The 23,550-nt window shown below is 41.0% G+C and overlaps 1 protein-coding gene across 1 annotated transcript; it reads left to right on the forward strand.

The window, feature by feature from the left end:
* The first annotated feature begins 1,506 nt into the window (after positions 1-1,506).
* Positions 1,507-23,415, forward strand: adra1aa (adrenoceptor alpha 1Aa). The gene is made up of 3 exons (XM_084945252.1): positions 1,507-1,742; positions 12,507-13,973; positions 22,105-23,415. The coding sequence occupies exons 2-3, from the start codon at positions 13,076-13,078 to the stop codon at positions 22,644-22,646; spliced, it is 1,440 nt and encodes a 479-aa protein (XP_084801378.1). The 5' UTR covers positions 1,507-1,742; positions 12,507-13,075; the 3' UTR covers positions 22,647-23,415.
* The last annotated feature ends 135 nt before the right edge of the window (positions 23,416-23,550 follow it).

The raw sequence follows: 23,550 nt of genomic DNA on the forward strand, positions 1-23,550 counted from the left end.
CTCATCTCTTCATCATAGCTTAATTGAAAAAAGGGGAAAATGCACAGCCACTGAATAATCACAATCCCTGCTGAAATGGCAATGCTTTATAAATTACAATCATCTCTCGCTGCTCAGACATTAACAAATGAGTATCGACTGAGTGTGCAACAGATGGACCGAGGGTCTTATAGACTATATGCCGCAAATGTCAGCTATAGGTGCGTTTGTTGCTCATCACGCTTTCATAATGCAGTGTGTTATGTTTAAATGCGCAGGAGGATTAGTCCTGTTAGTGGTAATGGTGTTAATATTTGAAGCCACAGCTTGGAGCAATTACAGTCTAATTATTTTTTAGGGGGTATCCATAAAATTAGCGTGTAGTTAATGAGCAGGAAAGAAGAAGAAAAAGGAAAGCTGGAGCAGGGTGGGTAATAGCAGATATTTAGAAATAACTCACGGTGTAAATAAAGTACTTACTTAGTAACTACAGGCTACTATGTTATTGCTGCAGATGTACTGTTACTGGATGTTAGGGTGTGATTCCTGCACCAAAGTTTTTAAATATAGAAGGCAGCTGCTTTTATTTTGCTGATGGGGAACAAAGTGTTATCAGGCAAAGCCCGTGAATAATTGTGTACCTTGTTTACCACCCATAAAATGTAATTTATATTTTAAATCATGCTCTGCAAGAGACTGGTGACCTGTCCAGGGTGTACCCTTGTGCCCTATAATAGCCTGAGGTTCCCCACAACCCTAAACTGGATAAGCAGAAGCGAATGTATGGATGGATGGATGGATAGATGGATGGATGGAGTCATAAGAGAATGTATGTTTGGTTATATCAAATTACAAATAAATATAAAAGGAAGTTGGATTTAAAAAGAGAGTGTCATTCCAGATGTGATAATAACAAATGTGAGTTCAAGAACGAGCTTCTACAAAGATACAAGTGTGTTTAAAATGTGTGTAAAAAACTCATTTATGATGGTGCAAGTCTTGGAGATGTGGAGATGTGTAAAAGAAGACGCTTTTTCATTAAGAACACGACTGTTTCTGGTCAAAAACATGAATATGTGTATTTTAGGCTATAGAGTTATTTCTTGGCTGTAATCAAAAGTGTTACACAGATTTTTAAATAAAACTAGACATTACCTTTACTTTTATCTCTGGGATCAAAAACACTTTAAACATCTGCAACACACGAACATCCCTTCACTGACGGGGGGTTGGGGGGAGAGTAAAAGTTTGGTACGGACTCCTGAAGACTGAAAGTACACTTACATAACCTTACAAAAAATAGTAAATAGTAAAAGTCTTTGAGCATTTCCACACACACTGCATTCTCGTACAGTTTAACAGCTGGAAAGGTGGGTGACACCGGTTAATGAAAGATTTCTGAATGACAGAGACCGGTTGTGATGACGCACGAAGAGTGATGCTGAGCCGGAGCGAGGTGATGTGAGGATGGATGGCTGGGTGGTGGTAGGGAGGGGCTGGGAGGGTTGGGTTGAGGGGGGGGGTAGATACGGGCGACAGTGGTTTCGAAAGGAAAGCAGTGAGAGATTTGGTTGGCTACTCGTCATCATCTGAAGAGACTTGGAGCACCTGAAGCTTCGGGTGTCTGCTCCGGCAGATATGAGGGCTCTCCACGGTGAGCGCACTTGGCTCTCCCTTCGCCGCCTCCTAGCGCGTCTCGGCAATCACTGCCGTGCCCGAATGTGGCTCTGTCCAGGCATCGGGATGTGAAAAATCAAAGTTGGGTGAGTCCCAGAACAATTCATTTGAAGTATTTAACAGAAGCATTTTTGAATTGATAGTTTATTTTATTGATAAAAAACTATTTTTTCTTAATTGAATTTGCTGAACGCGCTGATGCATAAGTGTGCATAAGTAGCCAAAATAGCGTTGATTTATTCTTTGGTTTTAATGCGGCTAAATGTCTGGAGCAAACTGGTGAAGTGGTTAAAATACACATGATTTAAGACAACTGTATCCCTCCGAATAGCCATAAGGCACGATCGCGCTGGTATGCTTGATTTATGTAATGCTGTTTTTTTGTTGTTTTTGCACCCTCCCGTTTTTTAAAACCTCAAATCTGAAGGAAAACTGCGAACAGATCATTTGAATATGAAGAAATGTTTTAAATGTAGCTATAAGGTTTCGGAAGAAAAAGCCAGCTCCCATGCGTCTCCTGCATGTCTGTGTCAGTTTACTGAGCTGGATGTGACTTTATGTCAGTTGTAGTCCTGCACAGTGGCCTCATCTTATAGAGCTGGGAATTACTCCGCACACCGGTGAAGAGGTTGAGATTGCATCTGAGTCACAATCGCTGTTTACTCCTGGCCAATTAAAGTAACAGCAGACACAGAGAAGCCAGGGTTGCTCAAGCTTTCCTCAACAATATTGCGGATACCAGTCCAAACCTCAGAAGCAGCTGCACATCAGCCACCTCGGCTCATTGTTCTATGGACGCATGGAAAACAGCCAAGAAGACAAAGCCTATATTTGGAGCCTATTCTGCAGAGGAGAAAGATGCTTGTACCAGAAGGGACCTCCTGAAAAAGGCAGCTAACAAAATGTAACCGAGCAAGACAGGTAACTTCCAGCTACTTCAGTATGGAGCTGCACACTGTTTTCAGTCACCCTGCAGTATATGTCCTCTTTCACTTGGCAACTCCCTCCGTACAGAGGCATTATAATGAATATTAAACCAATCAGTGCTGGAAGAAAACCTCTCCGCTGGGTCTACAGAGCCAAACGAAATCCCATGGTGTAGTGAAATCAACAGGTCTTTTTAACAGAATCCAGAAGTAAGCGTGTCACTTTTAATTTATCTTAGAAGGAGTTTTAATCATGAGTTTAAGTCTTGTGATCGTAATGTACGAGCCGGGTGGATTAATCAAATTAGATTTGTTAGGGAGTTTGGCAATCCTTTCCATGCAATTTGGTCAACCGTTAAGAAAAAGGTTTTTCTTCTCGTTGGAACAGATTTTCTTTGATATAAATGCACAGTGATTGGTAGCCTCTAAATCCTTAATGTGAGACACACTGAGCAGATACCGATACATCTGTTTTATTTATATAGTACCAAATCACAACAACAGTCACCACGAGGCAGTGTATATTGTAAGGTAACAACACAATAATACAGAGAAAATCCCCCAAATCAGATGATCTCCTATGAGTAAGCATTTGGCGACTGTGGAAAGGAAAAACTACCTTCTGACAGAAAGAAACTTCCAGCAGAACCAGGCACAGGGAGGGGCAACCATCTGCCACGACCAGCTGGTGGTGAGAGGAGTGAAATAGGACAAAAGACACACTCTATAAGACAGGCAGCGATTAATGATAACGAATTAACTAAATGCAGAGAAGAGTTAAAAAACACAAGAGGTGAGTGAAGACAAAACACTCAGTGCATCATGGGAAGCACCTAGCAGCCTAGGCCTATTCCAAGGGAGGGTTTAGGATCACCTGATCATCAGTTTTAGGCTTTTAAGCCTAATTTTTAAAGTAGAGAGGTTGTCTGTTCCCTGAATCCAAACTGGGAGCTGGTTCCACAGAAGAGGTGTCTGAAGGCTGAAGGCTCTGCCTCCCATTCTTCATTTACAGTTTTTCTCAGTCGCTTTGGTGCGTTCCTCAGAACACCATTAACATTTGCACAGCAGTTAGTGCATTTCCCAAAACAATTAGTGCAAACTGCAAAACCTAGTGGATAGCCTGCAAAAGCACGTCACATGCACAGAATTGATTATCCATACCTCAAAAGCAAGTATCCATGTCAATGAAACTGTCAGTGCCATCAAAATGAAAAGTCTTGACACCATCTTTATGAACAAGATAGTCAAATGGCATTGTCATGTTTCCACTATGACAGTTTATAATTTCAGTGTTTCCCATTGCAAAAACAATTGGTGACACCTGAAAATGCTGACGACAGCACTATGGCCTACCTGTACAGCCATCTGAAATGTGCAGTAAAGTCACTGTAGATGTTATGGGAGTCTTGGGAGTAACTGAGACACTGAATACGTACGTTTCACATTTCCATTGTGTAGAAGTGTTTGTAATCCTACAGAATTGTGCAAAAGAAAAATATGCTACAGTCACTTGTTCACTGTAGAATACATGTAAACATAAAATCACCCATTTGGTAGAGCTGTGCACTAATGTGAACAATAAACAGCACATGTAACAGTACAGTAAATCATTCTGGCACATCCAGACGTTCCTGTCTGTCTGGCCACATATTTTCATCTACATCACAACAGATGTTATCCCTCGCAATGCAGCGAGGAAAGTATCTCCTGGAGTGGCGAATCCATCCTCTGCAGGACCCTGCTGTGATGTCGTCACATGCTGCATCCATGGCTGCTAGCAGGGCCATTTGCTCATGTGGATGCCGGTCATAAACTTTCCACCTCCAGGCAGAGAAAAACTCCTCTATTGGATTAAGGAATGGGGAATATGGAGGGAGATATTCAACCAGAAGTCTGTCATGTGCTGCAAACCACTCTGACCTGATGGGAGTGGTGAAAACGGACATTATCCCAGACAACAACATACTTGCTGAGTTGGCCTCCACCTCTCTCATTCTCAGGGATTAGGTCCCTGTAAAGAGTGCCTAAAAATGTCAGGAGATGTTGGGTATTGTATGGACCAAGAAGGGGGATATGGGTGAGGACGCCGTTGTCTGAGATGGCTGCACACATGGTAATATTCCCTCCGCGCTGACCAGGGACTTCAGTGGTTGCCCTCTGTCCAATGCGATTTCTTCCACGCCTTCTGCCTTTGGCCAGATTGAAACCTGCCTCATCAACATATATGAATGTGTGCAGTGTTTCCCTGGCTTCCAGCTCCAGTACACGCTTTAGAGAGAGACAGAAATGCAATGTCACAATATGCCTGTGTACAGTAACAAACAGTAATGCATGCATTTGGTAAAACACATTGTAGAGTATGTGCTGTGGAATTGCAAGTGTACTGCATGAAACTACGAAGTACTGTAAAACAGTTTGCAGTGCAGAACATAGAAGACCAGCTTTACCTGCACATACTGGTGACGGATCTCCTTCACCCTGTCACTGTTTCGTTCAAATGGCACCTTATACAATTGCTTCATGTGGATTTCATTTTTCTTGAGTACTCTGTCAATTGTTGAAATTGAAACAGATTCAATATTGCCAAATACCGTGTGATTCTCTATGACAGCGCTTTGTATTTCTCTCAGCTTTATTGCATTGTTTGCAATGACCATTGCACAAATGGCTTCTTCTTGCTGTGGGGTAAAAAGGGGCCCTCTTCCGCCTCCGCGAGGTTGTCTTACAATCCTATGTGGTGCAGAGTGAACTTTTTGTGAAATTGCAAATACAGTACAGTAACATGTGATGTGTCTGAGATGGCACAGTACAGTACAGTGTATTACTGTTTGCATACCTGTTTTCCCTACGGAATGTTTGGATGATTGAACTGACAGTAGTTCTTCCAATATTGGGTTGCACCCTTCGACCAGCCTCCTCCATGGTGAGGCCGTGATTGACAACATGGTCCACAATTGTAGCCCTTATTTCATTAGGAATCCGCCTATATCTGCCTCTTCTCCCTCTTCCCCTTCCCCTTCCTCCCCGCATCCTCACCCCTCTTCCACGGTGCTGACCTTCCATTTTGTGTCACAGAAGTGTAGAAATGGTACACACTAGCTCCTGCGCAGTTTATATATGCTTGCCAATTGGGGATTCACAGGATTCATCCATAATTGACAGTGAACAAGTTGTTTGTCATTGGTTACAACTAAACTTTCACACGCCTCCTCATGAGTGACAGCTGTGATTCACCTGAGATCAATTGTTCAATTTCGGAGACATTTCCAGGAAAAATGATACAGAAAGGTATAGGATTTGCTTGACAGATGGCCAATATTTGGCATGTGATAACTAGTTCAACAATTTTGTGTGTGATGACTCAAGCAATGGATGTATGACTATTAGTTTTATTGGGAACGACTATTCAGCATCCATAGGTATGATTACTTTTGACTGACATGACATAAGCAAATGGAAATGTCAGAAAGCAGCAGGGAAATGTATGGAAGCAACTGATTCATGTCCAAAATCATTTGCAGTTTGTTCAGAGAGAGGAGAAATTGCTACTATGATGTGCACAAATGACTGAGTGTTGTGGAGGTTGAACTAATAGTTATGAGAATTTCAATTCTGATCTGAGAAACGCACCAAAGCGACTGAGAAAAACTGTAAATACTCAAGGAGCGACAACTCTGAGAGCAAAGTGCTCTGTTGAGGTTATATGGTACTTTAAGTTCTTTTAAATGAGATTGGTTCTGATTATTCAAGACTTTGTGTGTGAGGCAGAGAATTTTGAATTTGATACTGGATTAAACTGGGAGTCAATGTTGAGAACATAAACGGATAGAAGGAGCAGATCCTGACAGAGTGGATATATATAGCTGAAGGTGTGACACAGTAAATCATTCAACTTGTTTTCTCAATTGTAACACAGCATATTTATAATACAGTGACAGTATTAATGCAGCGGTTAATATTTTAAGCCGAGGTAACTTAATCTTTTCTACAGTGCAAAATGATGATGGTGTAATGAACTCCCGCATCTCTCCTGTGAATACACGTGTAGGCCTTTTATTCATAATTACCGTATTAGCATTATTTCCCACATGGGAGGGAGAAGCTCTCAGGTGCTGCCGCATGACGCTGTAATGGCGTACTGCATTGTGCCAGCATCAGAGCTCAGCTGAGATATAAAACTTTAAGACAAACATAATAAACATTTGAACATGCAGTGTGGAGCAGTTGGTTGTGGGGCCCAGAGGACAAGGCCAGCCACTGACTGACTGTTCGCATTGTTTTGAAACCTGTGGGGCATAGATAGATAGATAGATAGATAGATAGATAGATAGATAGATAGATAGATAGATAGATAGATAGATAGATAGATAGATAGATAGATAGAGACAATGTCAGTGGAAAAGAGGACAACTCAGATGAACTTTTAATTTGGTTTGAAATAAAGCAGCTTAACAAAATCCAAAATTCGTCAACATGGCCACTCTACTTTTACTAGTCTTATCTAATCTACATTTATATAATCTGCACTGACGAGATTAATTTCACATCTGTCAAAGTGGAGGAGTTTATGCGGCACTAAAACATTGTTTAAAAGTCAGAAGACATTCAAACATTCCAAATTAAGTTGTGCAAGCATCAATCAGGCCCTCGTACCTCCATGCACGTTGGGCATGCTGTAGTGGAGTCATTGAACTTTATTGTCTCATGTGGCTGGCTTCCTTTATTCCAGCAGTGTCAAACATAAGGCTCGGGGGTCAGAATCGGCCCAGCAAAGACTCCTATCTCAGTCTCTGGATGGCCCAGATTAAAGGAGGGCATACATTTTTGGACTTAACTGTATTTTTAGCACTATAAGTTTTACCACTTTTCCTGCTGATAAAGACATACTGCATACCCATTCATACTATACCAAAGTAGTTGAGTAATAAATAAACAATTTGACAGTAAATTCAAAATATCCAACTTCCTGTTGGGTTTAGGGAATGGATTGAAAAAGTTTTCATCCACATGTATCATATCCACATGGATTCTATACATTCGGATGAAACTTAAAGCAAAATATTCTTCACCACTATAAGCTGTGTTCAGGACCAGTGGCAGAAGTACAGCATTGTGTAGTCCTGACCTGAAGCCTTAGGTTTAGCTTTATATCCACTGCTATCAAATGACTATATGTAGATAAGAGGTCCAGGTGCTAAGTTATTAGCAAAATGTTTCCACAGATTATTTGTCCATCAGACAGATAGAGATACCAGATCACAAAATATTTTTACTTTGAACTGGGAACTTACAACCAGCTCTGTATCTATTTTTTACTCTGTTCTCAGACATAAAATTTGATTTAAGGTTGCATCATTACATCAGTGACGTCACTGATGTAATGATGCAACGTCTGGAATTTTAACTATTTCCCAACAATAATGTATTTAATCTGAAACCAAACCAGAAAACAATACCAGAGATGCATGAAAGTGTATTTCTGTCAATTTAGCTCAAATTAAAGCAGGTCAAAATGTGCACATCTCTCTTTGCACGAACCAACAGTGGTCCCCCATAATGCTCTGGAGAAATTTTCCCTGATATTGGTTTTCCGTCACTTCTATATCTCAGTGAAATCTTTCCTCATACTTCTCGCTGTGCAGGTTTGGTGGGAAAACAGTTGACATGAGAATGTAAAAAGTGCATCTTCAGTGATATTCTAGCACTCAGGAGCTGATATGCTTTCACCATGTTTCCACAACCTCAGCATAATTCTCTGCTCTGTGATTTCCAAGAAATTTCTTGATAACCCGTACCAGTGATTCCCATTCTGCTGATTGAGCTGGCTTCAGTTTCCTTTTGCACTCATCGTCAAGCATCAGTTCACGGACTTCAGGACCAACAAAAACACCTTCCTTAATTTTGAGTTTCCTTTTCTTGAGATCCAAATTAGGTCTTAAATCCTGAAACACTTTAGATTTCTGTTCGGTCATCCTAGTTGTAAAATACTTGGAACATCATAACTAAGACAAATAAATAAATAAACACATCTGCGAGACAAAAACAGTTTCAGATTTGGAGTCAGTAAGTAAAACTGGTTCAAAATGCTTACTGATCAGTGTGTCTGTGTAAAGATTTCTCTAAAAAGGCTTATTTCTACTAAAAAGCTGCTCATTTTTACATGCAAGTCTATAGGAACTGAGTTTTCTCAGGGAGTTAGCCTCAAGTGGACACATCAGGAAGTGTATTTTTTGGCACTTCAGTGTTGCCTTCATCTTCAGCCCAGGATGTTGCTGCTTGGTCTCAACTACTGCAGGATCAGAAACAATAGAGACTGTGGTCTAACAGTGAAGAAAAGGCCTCCTTGACTGAGAAACGCCCAGACTGTGTTCAGCAGAGACTGCTTCCCCACTTCTGATGCATATGTTTTACAATATTCACAAGTTTTTTGAGAACTAGCCCCCTTAAAAATGAGATGAATTTGAAACAAAGAGAAGAAAAGAAGATGAATATGAATAATCTATCAAGATCCAAATCCTAATTAATCCAGTGCATCAAAGTCAGAGGGAGCAGTTCAAATTTGAACTGTGTGAGGATAAATTCCAAATAACAATACATGTAAATTTAACTTTGCAACTAAATTCCTCTTTTTTCTTATCTTATACAAACACATTGCCACAATGGGGGAAAAAAGAGATTGTAATTACCTTTCCTGACCAAAAATATGCAGAAGCCAAAAAATGGCTCTTCTGGGAATTACTTTGTTTAAGCCGTTATCTCAAGATTATGAATTATTTATAATAACTTGCTCTCTTCCGATAACAGATTGCTTTTTTTTATACTCTCAATATATATCATAGAAACCTGACTTTGTTTTCTCAATCACAAAATAACTTGGCAGCCTTGGAGATGACCGATCCCCTCATCTGATTACTGAGGAGGAAGTGTACTCACCTGTGGAGTTATAGATGGTCTAGTCTTCTCCTTAAATAAGGACCCATTTGAACATTATTTGAATCTATTGCCATGTTAGACCCTGACTGAAGTACAGTGTGATGTGTTTTTAATAATGTTCTCTCATTGATCCACCATGTTGAGGAGATCTTAGCTTCAGGAGAGTTAACTTTGTTTTTTCTTCATAGCCTTAAACAATTTATAAACCACTTTGCTTAGCTTTATTTATCATCCTGTGAATAAGAATAATAACAACTGACCAAAACATCTAAAAATAGCCGCTGCGTGGAGAGCAGCGAGGAGAAAGAGGCCGTTCATTTCAGTAATAAGTTTACTTTATTGCTGATAAAGAGAGAGGGAGCGTTTACCAATCTACCTTCCTGTGTGAAATTAAGTGCGCCTTGGCTTTCCTGAGTGTTACGGTTCAATTTATTTTCTGCTTTACAAAGGTGGGAAGGGAAGCCAAGCTCGACAAGAATAGAACCTACGCTGGTGTCGTTATTAAAGTTAGTGATGAATCACCCTCATGCATGAATCACGCATTAGGAATATACTAATTTTATGCATGACGGGTGATTATGAAATTAAAAAGAAATAGAAATGCATAGGGAAAATAGCATATTGTCAATATTTTTGAGACCTCGGCTTCGCTCATAAATTTTGAAAAGCTTTTTTTTTTCTTTTCGGTGGGAGCTCCCCTGTCCTACTAACCTTCCTCCTAGCTCCCCTGTAGTTTGACCGGGCTGGAACTGCACTCCTAATCCCCGATAAATGACGAGAAAACAAGCGTTTGTTTTCTCGTGATTTCTAAAGAAAATGAACTTCCTATCATGAGAAAACAAGCACTGTTTTATCTCAGAATAATGGGATAAGTTATGCCCTTACCGCGAGATAAAATCATCAAAAATAACTGCAAATGTTATGAGCTCCCATAAAACAGAGGGGTCGATTCGGGAAATTGTGCTTCATTTTGTTAAATACATCTGTTATATTTTTCTTGCATGTGGAGCTAGTGCTAGCAGACAATGCACAACATTTAGGATGTTTGAGTCTGAAACTCCATGTTTGTTTGATATGATATTTACCAGGTGTGGTAAAAAGTGCTTGTATAAATGGGTGAATTGGGCATGTTATGTAAAGCTCTTTTGAGTGCTCAGCTATAGTAGAAAAGTGCTATATAAGATTATATGATGAAGCTGTGCTGGGCTGATAACTTCCTGGTAGGCAGATTTATTTTTCTTGGGACTCTGCCACGTTATGACAGTGGTATCAATATTTTGATCTAGCTTGGCATATTTTCCCAAGATGTCAAACTGTGTTCTTTACAAACATAAGGAGCACAGACTGTGACAACCCTTAACAAATGGTGGAGCTGTAATAATGTGGGTTGTTTTGACCTGTGTCTGTATAAAGGTCGTGGTATAATATTGATTTAAAGGAGGGATCAAGAACAAAGTCAAGCATATCCTGATGTATTATAGGTCACTTGAAGAACATATAATACACACCGAGCCTTCTGATTGCTGCATTGTTGAAACTTCAGCTATTGTGGTTTTGGCTTACTGTGTATTGTAATGATGACGTGGTATTCCTCCCATACTGGGGAAAAGAAAGTTTTCACAGGTATCTGTGCAGTCCTGTGAAAAACTAAGTACACTCTTACTGCTTCTATCCAAATTGTGAGGGTAAGTAGCATATTGGTTATGGTAATCAATGCACTACATCAGGGGTGTCCAATTCCAGGCCTTACGGGCTGGTGTCCTGCAGGTTTTAGATGTGTCCTTGATCCAACACAGCTGATTTAAATGGCTAAATTACCTCTTCAACATGTCTTGAAGGGTGACATCTAAAATATGCAGGACACTGGCCCTTGAGGCCTGGAATTGGACACCCCTGCACTAGATGATCAGGAAGCGCGAGAAACTCTATAAAAGTAAATATTTTTGGCAGTTTCCTGGCCAAGAGCAGTCAGGTGTGTACTAACATAATGCCACAATCCTCTCGGAAGTGGACATCCAAGAAAAATTCTCCACAAGTTCTCAGATGATCAGATGCTCGGAGAAATTGAAGAACAAAAAACAAAAACAAGAGCTACAACTCAGCCTTTACAGGCCCTAAGTTAGCATGTTCAACACTTAAGTTCATGACAGTACAATTAGACAAAGAATGAACAAGAATGGCTTGTTGTGAAGTGTTACCAGGAGAAAACAGCTCAGGTTTGCAAAGTAGCATATGAACAAACCACTTGAACAATGTGCTTTGGATAGAAGAGACCAAAGTGCAGATGCTTGGCCACAATCCACAGGACCACATTTGATGAAAACCAAACACAGCTTATCAACACCTCATAGAACTGTCAGCACGGTGTGGAGGGCTGATGATTGGGGCTTGTTCTGCAGACACAGGACTTAGGCACCTTGTAGTCATTGAGCAATGAACACTACTGTATGCAAAAGTATTTTAGAGTCAAATGTGTGACCCAAACAGCACAATGGTGGCAAAAGCTGTTGCAATAATTCAGTCAAAGTCCAGACTCCTCCAATCTGGTGCTGTGGGGGAACCTTAAAGAGAGCTGTCTGCACGCATAAATGAATGCACACAAACAGAGTGGGCCAAAGTTCTTTGATAAAAATGTGAGAAACGGATGAAGTTGAACAGAAAAAAACTTTATTCTAGTTACTGCTGCTAAAAGCAGCTCCACAAGCTAATGAATGAGGTGTTTTTCACCAGCCTGTGTAGTCCTGTGAAAAGTTTTCACAGAACTGTTAGTTTCTCAGTTTGTTAGCCTCACTTTGGGTTGATCCCATTATCAAGACGAGACAGTGGTGACATTGATTTGACAACAGCTGTAGCTCAGACATTGTCTCCCGCCCACCTTCTTGATAGAGCTGAGCAGCGGTATACAAAAAAACAATGAGCTGAACAAGGATGAATGCTTTCATGTTTCACTGTATGTGACGGATGTGTCTTCTTCTGTCTCTCTTTTCAAAGGCGCTGGACGTTACTGAAGCTGAAGCTGCGTTCAACACACAAGCCTGGATGTTGATTTCTCACCTACTACTCCCAGGAAAACTGGTTTCAACAGACTTTAATTTTCAGTCCAAACAGTATTTTTTTTGGTTCAGAGAACATTCAAAGACTTCCTAAATCGCTCACCTCCAATCTGTCTCTTGTATTTGTAATGCATTTTTAACAGTGGTTTGTACCAGCTGCATAAAAACAGTCAGTTTTAACATCATTAACATTTTCAAGATGGATTACTCGATTTTAGCTCAGTAGTTTTGGTTTGCATATATTATATTTCTCTTTCAGTGGTTCTGCATGCAACTTGTCCTTTTATTTTCCTTGATGCATTGCCAACGTAATAGCTCATTTGCTCGAAGCATCATCATTCAAATTATGTTTTGACAAGACAGACTTAATGTAATCATTACTCTAATGGCTTTTATGAGAATGGCCTGATGTCTCCTCTCTCTAGTAGTGAACTTAAATAGGTGTGCGCTTCAATCTACCACTTCTGCACAGGCCAGTTGTTGAGTCCCAGCATTGTACTGGAACTAATGATTCCTGTGCTGGACAATATGACCCCAGCTCCTCTGACACAGAACTGCTCCAACTGCAGCCATGTTTTAGTCCCAGAGCTCAATGTGGTCAAGGCTGTGGTTTTGGGTCTGGTGCTTGGTCTCTTCATTGGGTTTGGAGTCGTGGGAAACATTCTGGTGATCCTCTCGGTGGTTTGCCATCGACACCTGCGGACAGTCACGCATTATTTCATAGTTAATCTGGCAGTGGCAGATTTGCTGCTGAGCTCCACCGTACTGCCGTTCTCTGCCATTTTGGAAATCCTGGATCGATGGGTATTTGGACGGGTTTTTTGTAATGTTTGGGCAGCTGTGGATGTGCTCTGCTGCACGGCTTCTATCATGAGCCTCTGTGTAATATCTGTGGACCGCTACATTGGAGTAAGCTACCCCCTGCGTTACCCATCAATCGTTACAAAACGCAGGGCTTTCTTGGCAGTGATCCTGCTCTGGGTGCTGTCTGTCATCATATCTATTGGACCTTTGTTTGGCTGGAAAGAGGCACCGCCCGAGGACGAGTCCATTTGTAAGATCACAGAGGAGCCGGGCTACGCGATCTTCTCTGCAGTGGGCTCCTTCTACCTTCCTCTGACCATCATACTGGTAATGTACTGTCGGGTCTATGTGGTAGCTCACAGAGAGAGCCAGGGCCTGAGAGAGGGCCACAAGACAGAGAAGTCAGATTCAGAGCAGGTGATTCTCAGGATACACCGAGGCAATGCAACTGTCTCAGATGACGAGGCCCTTCGCAATCGCACACATTTTGCTCTGAAGCTGCTGAAATTCTCTCGTGAGAAGAAGGCTGCCAAGACCTTGGGCATTGTGGTTGGCTGCTTCGTGTTGTGCTGGCTCCCCTTCTTCCTGGTGCTACCCATTGGTGAGTATTATCATGTTTATCTTGCATGTAATTCCTAATGTCAAGAGCCAGATTTCTCAGGGCAAATCTAATTTTAACCAGAGCAGAAAATATATTACTTACAAGACTGAAAGGGAATACCTCAACAGTTTGGAAAGGAAGGTTACTTCACTTCAGTGCAATTTTATTTTATTTATATAGCACCAAATCACAATAACAGTCACCTCAAGGCACTTTATAGAACAAGGTAATGACCCTACAGTAGTACAGAGAAAACCCCAACAATCAGACAATTCCTATGAGCAAGCACTTTGGCGACAGTGGGAAGGAAAAACTGGCAAAACCAGGCTCAGGGAGGGACAACTACTGCTGCAAATGGTTGGGGGGAGACGGGAGGAAGGCCAGGCAAAAGACACACTTTGGAAGAGAGCCAGAGATAATTAATAACTAATGATTAAATGCAGAGTGCTATATAAACACACAGGTATTGCAAAGAAGAGAGTGAAGAAGAAACACTCAGCAGCAGCTGAGGTCTATTGCAGCGTAACTAAGGTCAGGGTTCAGGGTCACCTGATCCAGCCCTATCAAAAAGGAAAGTTTTAAGTCTAATGCTAAAAGTAGAGAGGGTGTCTGTCTCAATCCAAACTGGGAGCTGGTTTCACAGAAGAGAGGCGTGAAAGCTGAAGGCACTGCCTACCGTTCTACTTTTAAATACTCTAGGAACAACAAGTAAGCCCGCAGTCTGAGAGTGAAGAGCTCCATTGGGGTGATACGGCACAATGACTCTTTAAGATAAGATGGGGCCTGATTATTCAAAACCTTGTATGTGAGGAGAAGGATTGAGTCTGGATTTAACAGGAAGCCAGGGGAGAAAAGCCAGTTAGGGAAAAATGTGCTCTCACTTTCTAGTCCCTGTCAGTTCTCTCTCTGCAGCATTTTGGATCAAATGAAGTCTTTTCAAGGAGTGAAATTTGAATCCTGACACCACTCGGGGGCAAATATGAATGAATAATATAGACAGACTGAAAAAAGTGGACAGCTAGCCAAGCGCTCTTCCAAGCTTATGAACTGACTCTTTAAACATTTTTGTTTAATGGATTTGAGAATCCGGGTGTAAAAATGGGAAATTACGGTTTCATTGGATCTGGTGTTGTCACCTGCGTTAACTCCTGCCTCTGGTTTCCCATTGAATGGACAAATACTCTCATTTCATCTAACTCTCAGTATCAATGGTGGAAAAAAGCATATTTCTTAGAAATGTCACTGGAGCACAGACAGTCAATGATACCCTCTGCAACCATTTAATCAATAACGTTTCACAAATTAAAAATAGGTCCATATATGTGATTACCTACTCCTACGCATGAGTCAGACCACTTTCAGGGAGCAATTCAACATCTGAATTTATTCCCATTACATACTCATTGATCAATTTATTCTACGGTCATGTTTTTAAGTGCTGGCTAATTTCATAGTTAGATGATGTTAAGTGAATGCCTCCTTTGTGGGATGACATTGAGGTTACTCGCATTCAGACGAGCTTGTGGCCTCTGGAGCGGTGTAGTAAATGCTTTCGACTCGGCCAGGTAGTCGTTCTATAAATAGGCTCTATAAATCTTTCAGATCACTGTCATCCTCCACTGCTCCCCGTCTGTAAACAAAAGGACTAAAATTGAGACCAAGATATATTTCAAACCAGACCCTTGAATGGCATGTCAAGCCATTTTTCTCCCTCGTGTTTGTGACTCCCTTCATCATGGGGGCAGATCTTCAGTGACAGATAAAGCCTTTCGGACTGAGGCCAGACTTCATATGATGGTGTCTTCAAGTGCACCGGGTTCAATGAAGATGAGCTCAAAGGGAAATAATCACACAACTTGTAGACCTGTGCGCTGCAAGTGCTGTTGTCAATCATGCGAAAAGGAAATCTGAACCAAGTAGATATGAGATACGGCAAAATCCTAACAAATCCTGCAGGGTTTGTATTTATTCCATGCTCTCATGCTTGTAAATATAGCTGCCACCATTTGGCTGAGTAGCTCCTGACTGGGAAATGAGGCAAAGCCTCAGCTCACGAATGCTCCCTTACTAATACTGGCATCACAGTGCATACCGCTGCCACATAAGTCTGTGGACAATGATAGATTCAGCAATGAATCACAAAGCACTGGTGTAGTTCTGACGTGTACAGCTGGATAAGTCTTGATTGCATCATTTCGATTATGGAGTAGATATTATTTAAATTAATATCCATAATAACTGTGGGCTGAGAGGCAAGACTGAGATAGTCTGGACATGTGCAGAGGAGTGATAGTGGATGCACTGGATAAAGGATGTTGAGGATGGAGCTGACAGGCAGGAGGAAAAGAGGAAGACCACAGAGAAGATGTGAAGTGAAGCCAGGCATGCAGAGGGTTGGTGTGACAGAAGAGGATGCCAGGGTTAGGGGGAAGTGGAAGCAGATCCAATGTAATAATTACAAGACTTTAATTATGGAAGTAATTTAAATTGGTGTTAAAAGGCTCTGTATTTATCTGTGGATTGTCCTTGATATGTACCGAGTCCTTCTTTGGAACTACAACACGTGTAAAGCATCAATCAGTTCATTTTCTTTACCATTTAGCCAGTTCAGGGTCAGGTGGTGGGGGCTAGAGCCAATCTCAGCTGATAATGGATGAGAGGCAGAGGACACGCTAAACAGGTACCCAGTCCATCATGGGGATAACACAGAGAGACAGACAATCACTCACTCACTACCACACCCAAGGCCAATTTGGCATCAACAGTTAAGCTAACAACAATCTCTTTGGAAGGAAACAGGTGGCTGAGAGGCGACAGTGTCACAGTAGCGTGAAGCATGCCCTCGCTGACATAAAGAACAGCTTCACAGGGTGTCCTCGTGCTATCGTGATATGTTAAGAAACTGAAGATGAACTGAAATGTTTCCTGTCTCCAGCCCCAGCCAGGAGTCTTTATTCTTAAAAACCTCTGACTCAGAGTGTCAGTGGGTGTCGAGTGTCTTTTTAAACTACAGCTGATGAACATTTTTTTTCCCCCTAAGAGTTATTTTTGGATGTATTGAGAAGAAAGACAGGAACTTTGGGAGAAAGAGCAGGGGAATTACACACAGTCCTGTAGACACATGCTGATAAACATTTTTAAATGAACAATGGGTCAAATATCTATGTGTTAGGTGGTTCTTATTTTATTCATCTATCACACATACACTGATGGTTGCACTGGAGGCTATTTGGGGTTCGGTAACTTCCCCCGGGGACACTTCAGCATGCAGCCTGGAGGAGCTGCTGATTAAACTTTCCGGTTAGTAGACAACCCATTCTACCGTAGCTGTCTATCAATTGGTAAAAGTGTTGTTTGTAGTGGCACACCCACACTCTGTGCCTTATTGTTTTTTGGTTTCGTGTTCTATACTTAACTTAAATCAGAAAAAGACTTCAGTGGACTGAAGTCTGATAAAAGTGAAAGAATGATAAAAATGAGGCTTTCGGAAAAACATACATTCTGCAGTTTGAAGTTAAAATATTTCCCTAATTAAAATATTTTGATTATATTCTACGTGTTCCATTTGATTGCAGTGAAATAAACACACCTATTAATCCAGCCAAAATATTCTCAGCTTAATTAACTTAGTGTTGGGTCTTTATTTTTTATTATTCTAGTTATAAAAAGAGAAGTTTATTGCTGGGGCTCTTTTACTTTAGACAAGCACATGTAATTTAACTTTAAATTTTCAAATTAAAAACTGAAAAAAAATGTTAGTTGAATACAGTCATCATTCATTACTCTCATCTTAAATGAAACATGTACAAAAAACATCAGCCAAACAGCCTGAAATTAACTTTCCCTTTTTAGCAGATTAAAGCAGATAAGCAGATTATGACCACCAGCGCGATAGTTAATAACCCAGCTACCAACTTGTGGTGTCGCAGATTTGCTTTTCTAACATGAAGGTAAATAAAACAGAAGCTGCACAATTTAACTGTGACAGAGCAAGGATAGTATTTTAGCAAATGTCTGTAATTTACTGCAAATATGGAACTTTTACTAACACGCCCACTCTGAACACTAAAATATTTCTGAAGCATATGGACAAAAGTACTGGCCCACCTACACATTACACCTACAGGAGCTGCTCGACCATGGAAGACCATGCCACAACGCTCACGGCGCACAGTTTTTATGCTAATGTTGATGCCAGAGGAGGTTTGGAGCTCTGCAGTCATGAAGTCAGAAGAGCGTCAGATACTTTTACGCACTTGGTGACCCCGCTACGTAACTTCACATGGTCTGCCACTTCGTGACCGAGTTGCTGTGCCTCCTAAATGTTTCCACTTTGCACAAAATCACATGAAAGTGGCTGTGATATATCTAGGATGAAAGAAATTTCACAGACTGACTCGTTACAATACTACCATCTGTTACAGCACCGTGCTCTTTAAAACATTAATTCTTTCAGTAGTTTTACAGGTAGACTGCATGGATAAATCTGTGGCAACAGGAGTGAAAACACCTGAATTCAAAGTTTAAGAGGTATGGCCTTTTTGTCCATACATCATACTCAAATAAGTACTCAAATTTAAAATGGAGATGATGTAATCTGCAAAATAGCCCAAGCATTGTTCACAAAGTCACAGAAAGTTAAAAGTCTACTCTCAGTGTGCACACAGTACACTTAAAACACAGGAGTTGTGGCAACACAAGCACAATCTTTCCCTACAGCCTGCTCAGCTCCAGCATGTATCACGGATGGTTAAGTTAAGGTGGTCTGAACTGGACTTCTAGGGAGAGATGGAAAAAAATAACATTTGCACTGGAACCAGTCCAGAGTTACAAATGGAGATGACCCTGCAGGGGAGATGTCATGGAGCTTTTTAATCACACGTGAAGTGGTTTTGGCTGTAATGTGATTGGCTGTGGGGCACGAGCTAAAAGAGTGAGAATAAGGTAACGGCCGCAGGGGACAAAGAAATCTTCAAACCTGTGTGAGAGAAGCTGTTTATGAATTTAGCCTCTGCAGACAATTAACAGCAGGAAGGGGTACAGACTTATCAAGGTTGCGTAATAGGCAGCGTTAGGTGATTGGTTATGCAGAGCCCATCTGGCTTGCTAGCCTAGCCCGCTAGGAGAAATAAGACATGCTTGCCAGGAGCAACACACTCAGCAACCAGACAGCAACGAGGAAAACGCCTGAAATTTCTTGTGAGGCCGAAGCCAAGCACCTGCCTACACTTCACCCAACCTTGCTAGAGGCCTAGCGTCAGAACTCTGTGCTCAGTTTGGTTTGCTTCAAGTTAAACTCAAACCTTAAAAACCTCACTGCTGAGAAAACAACATAGATAAAAGGGAAAAGCAAAAGAAAAATAGCTAGCACAAAGACTGATAGAAAATCTGTTTAATTATATACCATGGCAATCCATTCTTATTTCATTTAAAGGTCATCTGCAGCATTCATTTATTTTTTTTCCAGTTTTTCAAGTTAAGGGCACACAGAGTGCTACATAATATTAATAATAAAAAGAATATAAAACTGAAATACTATACAAGTAAATATAATAATTGTAATTCCAAAAATGATACTAAAACTGAAGATGATAAGAAAACGAATGAAAAGGATTTAAATAAAACTATAATATCTCAGACTGGTACTTGACCAAGTGACCAAGCAATCAATGAATTTTACTAAACAATTTTCTAGCATATTTTAAGACTGAAAGCATTCCATAATATAGACTCACTGGCCACTTTCTTCAGTACACCTTGCTAGCATTGCCTTGGTCCCCTTTTTTCTTTACAACTGCTTTAATTCTTCGTTGCAAAGATTCAACGAGGTGCTGGAGATGAGATGTGAATCTCCTGTTCGGCCACATCCCAGAGGTGCTCTATTGGATTGAGATCTTATGACTGTGGAGCCCATTAGAGTCCAGTGAACTCATTGTCATGTTCAAGAAACCAGTTTGAGATGATGTGCGCTTTGTGACATGGTGCGTTATCCTGCTGGAAGCAGTCATCAGAACATGGGCACACTATGGTCATAAAGGGATGATGTCCATCCCTATATGACCACATTACTCAGTCAGTGACAATACTCAGATATGCAGTGGTGTTTAAACGATGCTCATTTGGTAATAAGGGGCCCCAATATCCCCTACATCATTACACCACCAGCAGAAACAGCCTGAAACGTTGATACATGAAAGCACTGATCAGTGCTTTCATGTTGTTTATGTCAAATTCTAACCCTACTGTCTGATTGTTACAGCACAGGATTCTTCTTGTCTTCTCTATTTTCCCTTTTTCAGAGAAAATCTGAAAAAGTCAACTTCAGCCTGTCATCTCAACCATGCATATATATCTAAATTCATTGTGTTGCTGCCATGTGATTGGTTGACTATTTTTTTTGCATTAACAAGCAGTTGAACAGGTGTATCTAATGAAGTGGCCACGAGTGTATGGAAGTAATAGTCTTAATACAGATAGTACTGTCAAAATGAGCAACAAATAGACAACCTTTGTTTCCTTATTGCAGCTGAAGGCAACATAGCACGAATAAGAGTTATACAGGCACTGGTTATATTTAAATTGAGCTTAAATATGATTAAAATCAGTTTGAAATACAGGAAACAAATGGGTTAAAGAAAATAACAATAAACATAATACATAAGCACCTAAATTAGATTAAACATATGGAAATGTTACAGTTTCAGAGATTTATGGAAGATTTTATTTTTATTTTTTTGGCCCTTGATGTAAATATATGGGGACATTTGCTTATTTTCTTTCCAATGATGGCAACTTCCATGCTGATCCTGTCTTCTCTAGATAGTTTTTAATATACTTTAATGCAGTCTTAAAACTCTTTGAGAAATTAAGAACAACAAAAACACGACATCTAGAGCTCTGAACACACAGGGTGCTGTATATCCACATTCAGGGAGCGCTGATCATGTGATCATCACTCTTACATATGTCGCACTGTTCAGATTAAAAGTGTCAGTGGATGCAGACGCTAAACCGGATTAATATCACATCCCATGCAAGCAGCTGGCTGGAAATTTTCAATCTGAATGAATTCAATCAGCAGAAAAACAAAAAACAAAAATGTGTGCATTCAGCAGCAGACACCGATGCATCATTGAGTTTAAGCGTCAACACATTCACCCAACAGTTGCACTCCTCTTCTATTTTTATTCCAACAATGAATCTATCAAGGGGTACGGGCAATAATAGAATTGGGGGTTTTGGGCACAGCTGGGGATAAAATGCATTAGCTGCATAGCCAGGCACAAAATAATTTGCTCTCCAACTCTCTCCGCCTCTTCTTTCTATCCATCTCTATATCACAATCACATTTTTTTTTCTCCCGAGGCTTAACCCTCTCAGGAGCTTGGCCAATAAAACATTTCACAAGGCAGCTTCTCTCCTGCCTCTGAAAATAGATGGCAGATAGACAGATATAGTGCAGCCACACAAGAAGTCAGCCGTTTCATTATTTTAATGTTTCACTGCCAGCCACTGAATACAATGAGGACTAGGCGTGCATGTAATGCGTCCATTAAGCCATTACCTTTGCCACTTCATTTAAGATCCCACTCACATTCCCCGCTCGCTCTAATCAAAAGCAGCACAGTATCCGGGATCAATTTTAATAAAATCCTTAACCTTGGCGGAAAAGAGGAAGCTTCTATCAAGTGGAACTTGGATAAAACAATTAGAAATAAAGTGTGACACGTAGACGGGTGAAGTGGTGTGATTTCCAACAGCTTGGGATCATGTGTTCTTTAAAAAAAACACAAATAGAGCACAGCAGGTAATTGGAGCTCTGAAAACTGGCTCAAATTTGGTTTAGCCACAGTAACAGCACAGCTCAAGGCAGCGTTGGTCAGTTAACCACTTCAATCCAGACTGAAGCAGCTCAAAAACTACTGGATGAACTGTTATAAATTGCATATCCGGAGGATGAGCGCTAGTGATTTGTCCCGAGAAAGGTGACTAGTAAAATGTCTTGAATGGCAGATTCTGTTTAGGTGTGCGAAACAAACATTGTGCGACAGAATCCTCCCACAGATTTATATACCTGAAGGCCACATCTATCTTTTATTATGTCTCTGATGTGTGTCTGATGTCCCTGCAGGTTCAATCTTCCCTGCATACAGACCTTCAGACACCGTCTTCAAGATCACCTTCTGGCTCGGTTACTTCAACAGCTGCATCAACCCCATCATCTACCCATGCTCCAACCAGGAGTTTAAAAAAGCTTTCCAGAGTTTACTTGGAGTTCACTGTTTGAGGACGACTCCCAGACCGCACCACCATCATCAGAGTCAGATGCAGGGTCACGGCCAGCCCCTCACCCTGGGCCTCGACAGCAGGGGGCCTCCTTCTCGGCTCAGCCCCTCCTCCTCCATGGCCCTCTCGAGAACTCCTTCCTCCAGGGACAGCCGGGAATGGAAGGTCTTTTCCGGAGCCCCCGCGGGCGATTCTGGACCAGCTGAAACGAGCAGAGCGAAAGTGGCCAAACTCTGCAATAAAAGCTTACATCGGACCTGCTGCTGCATCCTCAGGGCCAGGACTCCCCCGCGGGAGTCCGGCTGCGCCCACCCCACCTCCACCAGAAACCTTCCCACCATTAGAATCCATCAGCTGTCCCTATCGGAAAAAGGAGAGCCAGTATAGCCACTGTAACGCTTCATCCATTTGTTATGAGTAGCCTTTCAAGGTCGCACATGAGAATAAATGCCCTTTTCCTCCGTTAACATCACAATGGAATGAGCTGGTGGTGAAATAATGGCTGCTTTTAAATTTAAATTTCATCTCAGCTTTGAAAGCTTTCTGTGATTTTTTTTTATCTTGATGTTATCACAAGAAAGCAAATTTTTAGCTTTGCACTGCAAGATACAGCTAATAAGGGAAATGATCAAATCTGGGAAGTGCTCGTATGAAGAAAAACCAAAAAGAGCAAAAGATTTTCTATATGTTTACACATTTTATATTCCAGAAAAGCAGTTGAAATGTCTAAAGCTGTGACGAGGGGGGCTCTTATATATTGCATGAGTTCAACAATAATTTCTGAAATGCTGATCAGTGGTGCTCCTGTTGTCTCCAGATTTTGCTTCCTGCTCCTGTGGTGAAATTGTCGCTTGTGTACTGCTCTGTACACAGTGGAAACCGAGAGACCTCACATACTTCTGTGTCACATACAATAAATTTGTAAGACATACTCCTAGCAAGGGATTCATGAGGACATTTTTGGACCTTTGTGTTATTTATTCTCTTTGTTTTCTTTTTCTTTTTAAAATGTTATTTTTTTTCTGTCAAACTGGGGTTTATTTGCCTAATATATAGCCCCTCAGCATTTCTAGTTCATCTATTCACATTCCCACAATTATATGTACCTCTGAGCTGTGCCAGATGGATGTCTTAATATACTTGAGTGGAATTTTAACTGACCTTGTGGTTGCTGGCCTCAATCCTGACCGACTCCAAGCCTCTTAGAAAAATTTACCAGATTTAGCGATGTCATGATAAGTCACACACAGTCTCAGGCTTTCTTCTCTCAGTCTCTACTCTTTGTGTTTCT

Source organism: Perissodus microlepis, chromosome 12, assembly GCF_051167445.1.
Source record: "Perissodus microlepis isolate ML-2025 ecotype Zambia chromosome 12, ASM5116744v1, whole genome shotgun sequence".
NCBI classification, from domain to species: domain Eukaryota; kingdom Metazoa; phylum Chordata; class Actinopteri; order Cichliformes; family Cichlidae; genus Perissodus; species Perissodus microlepis.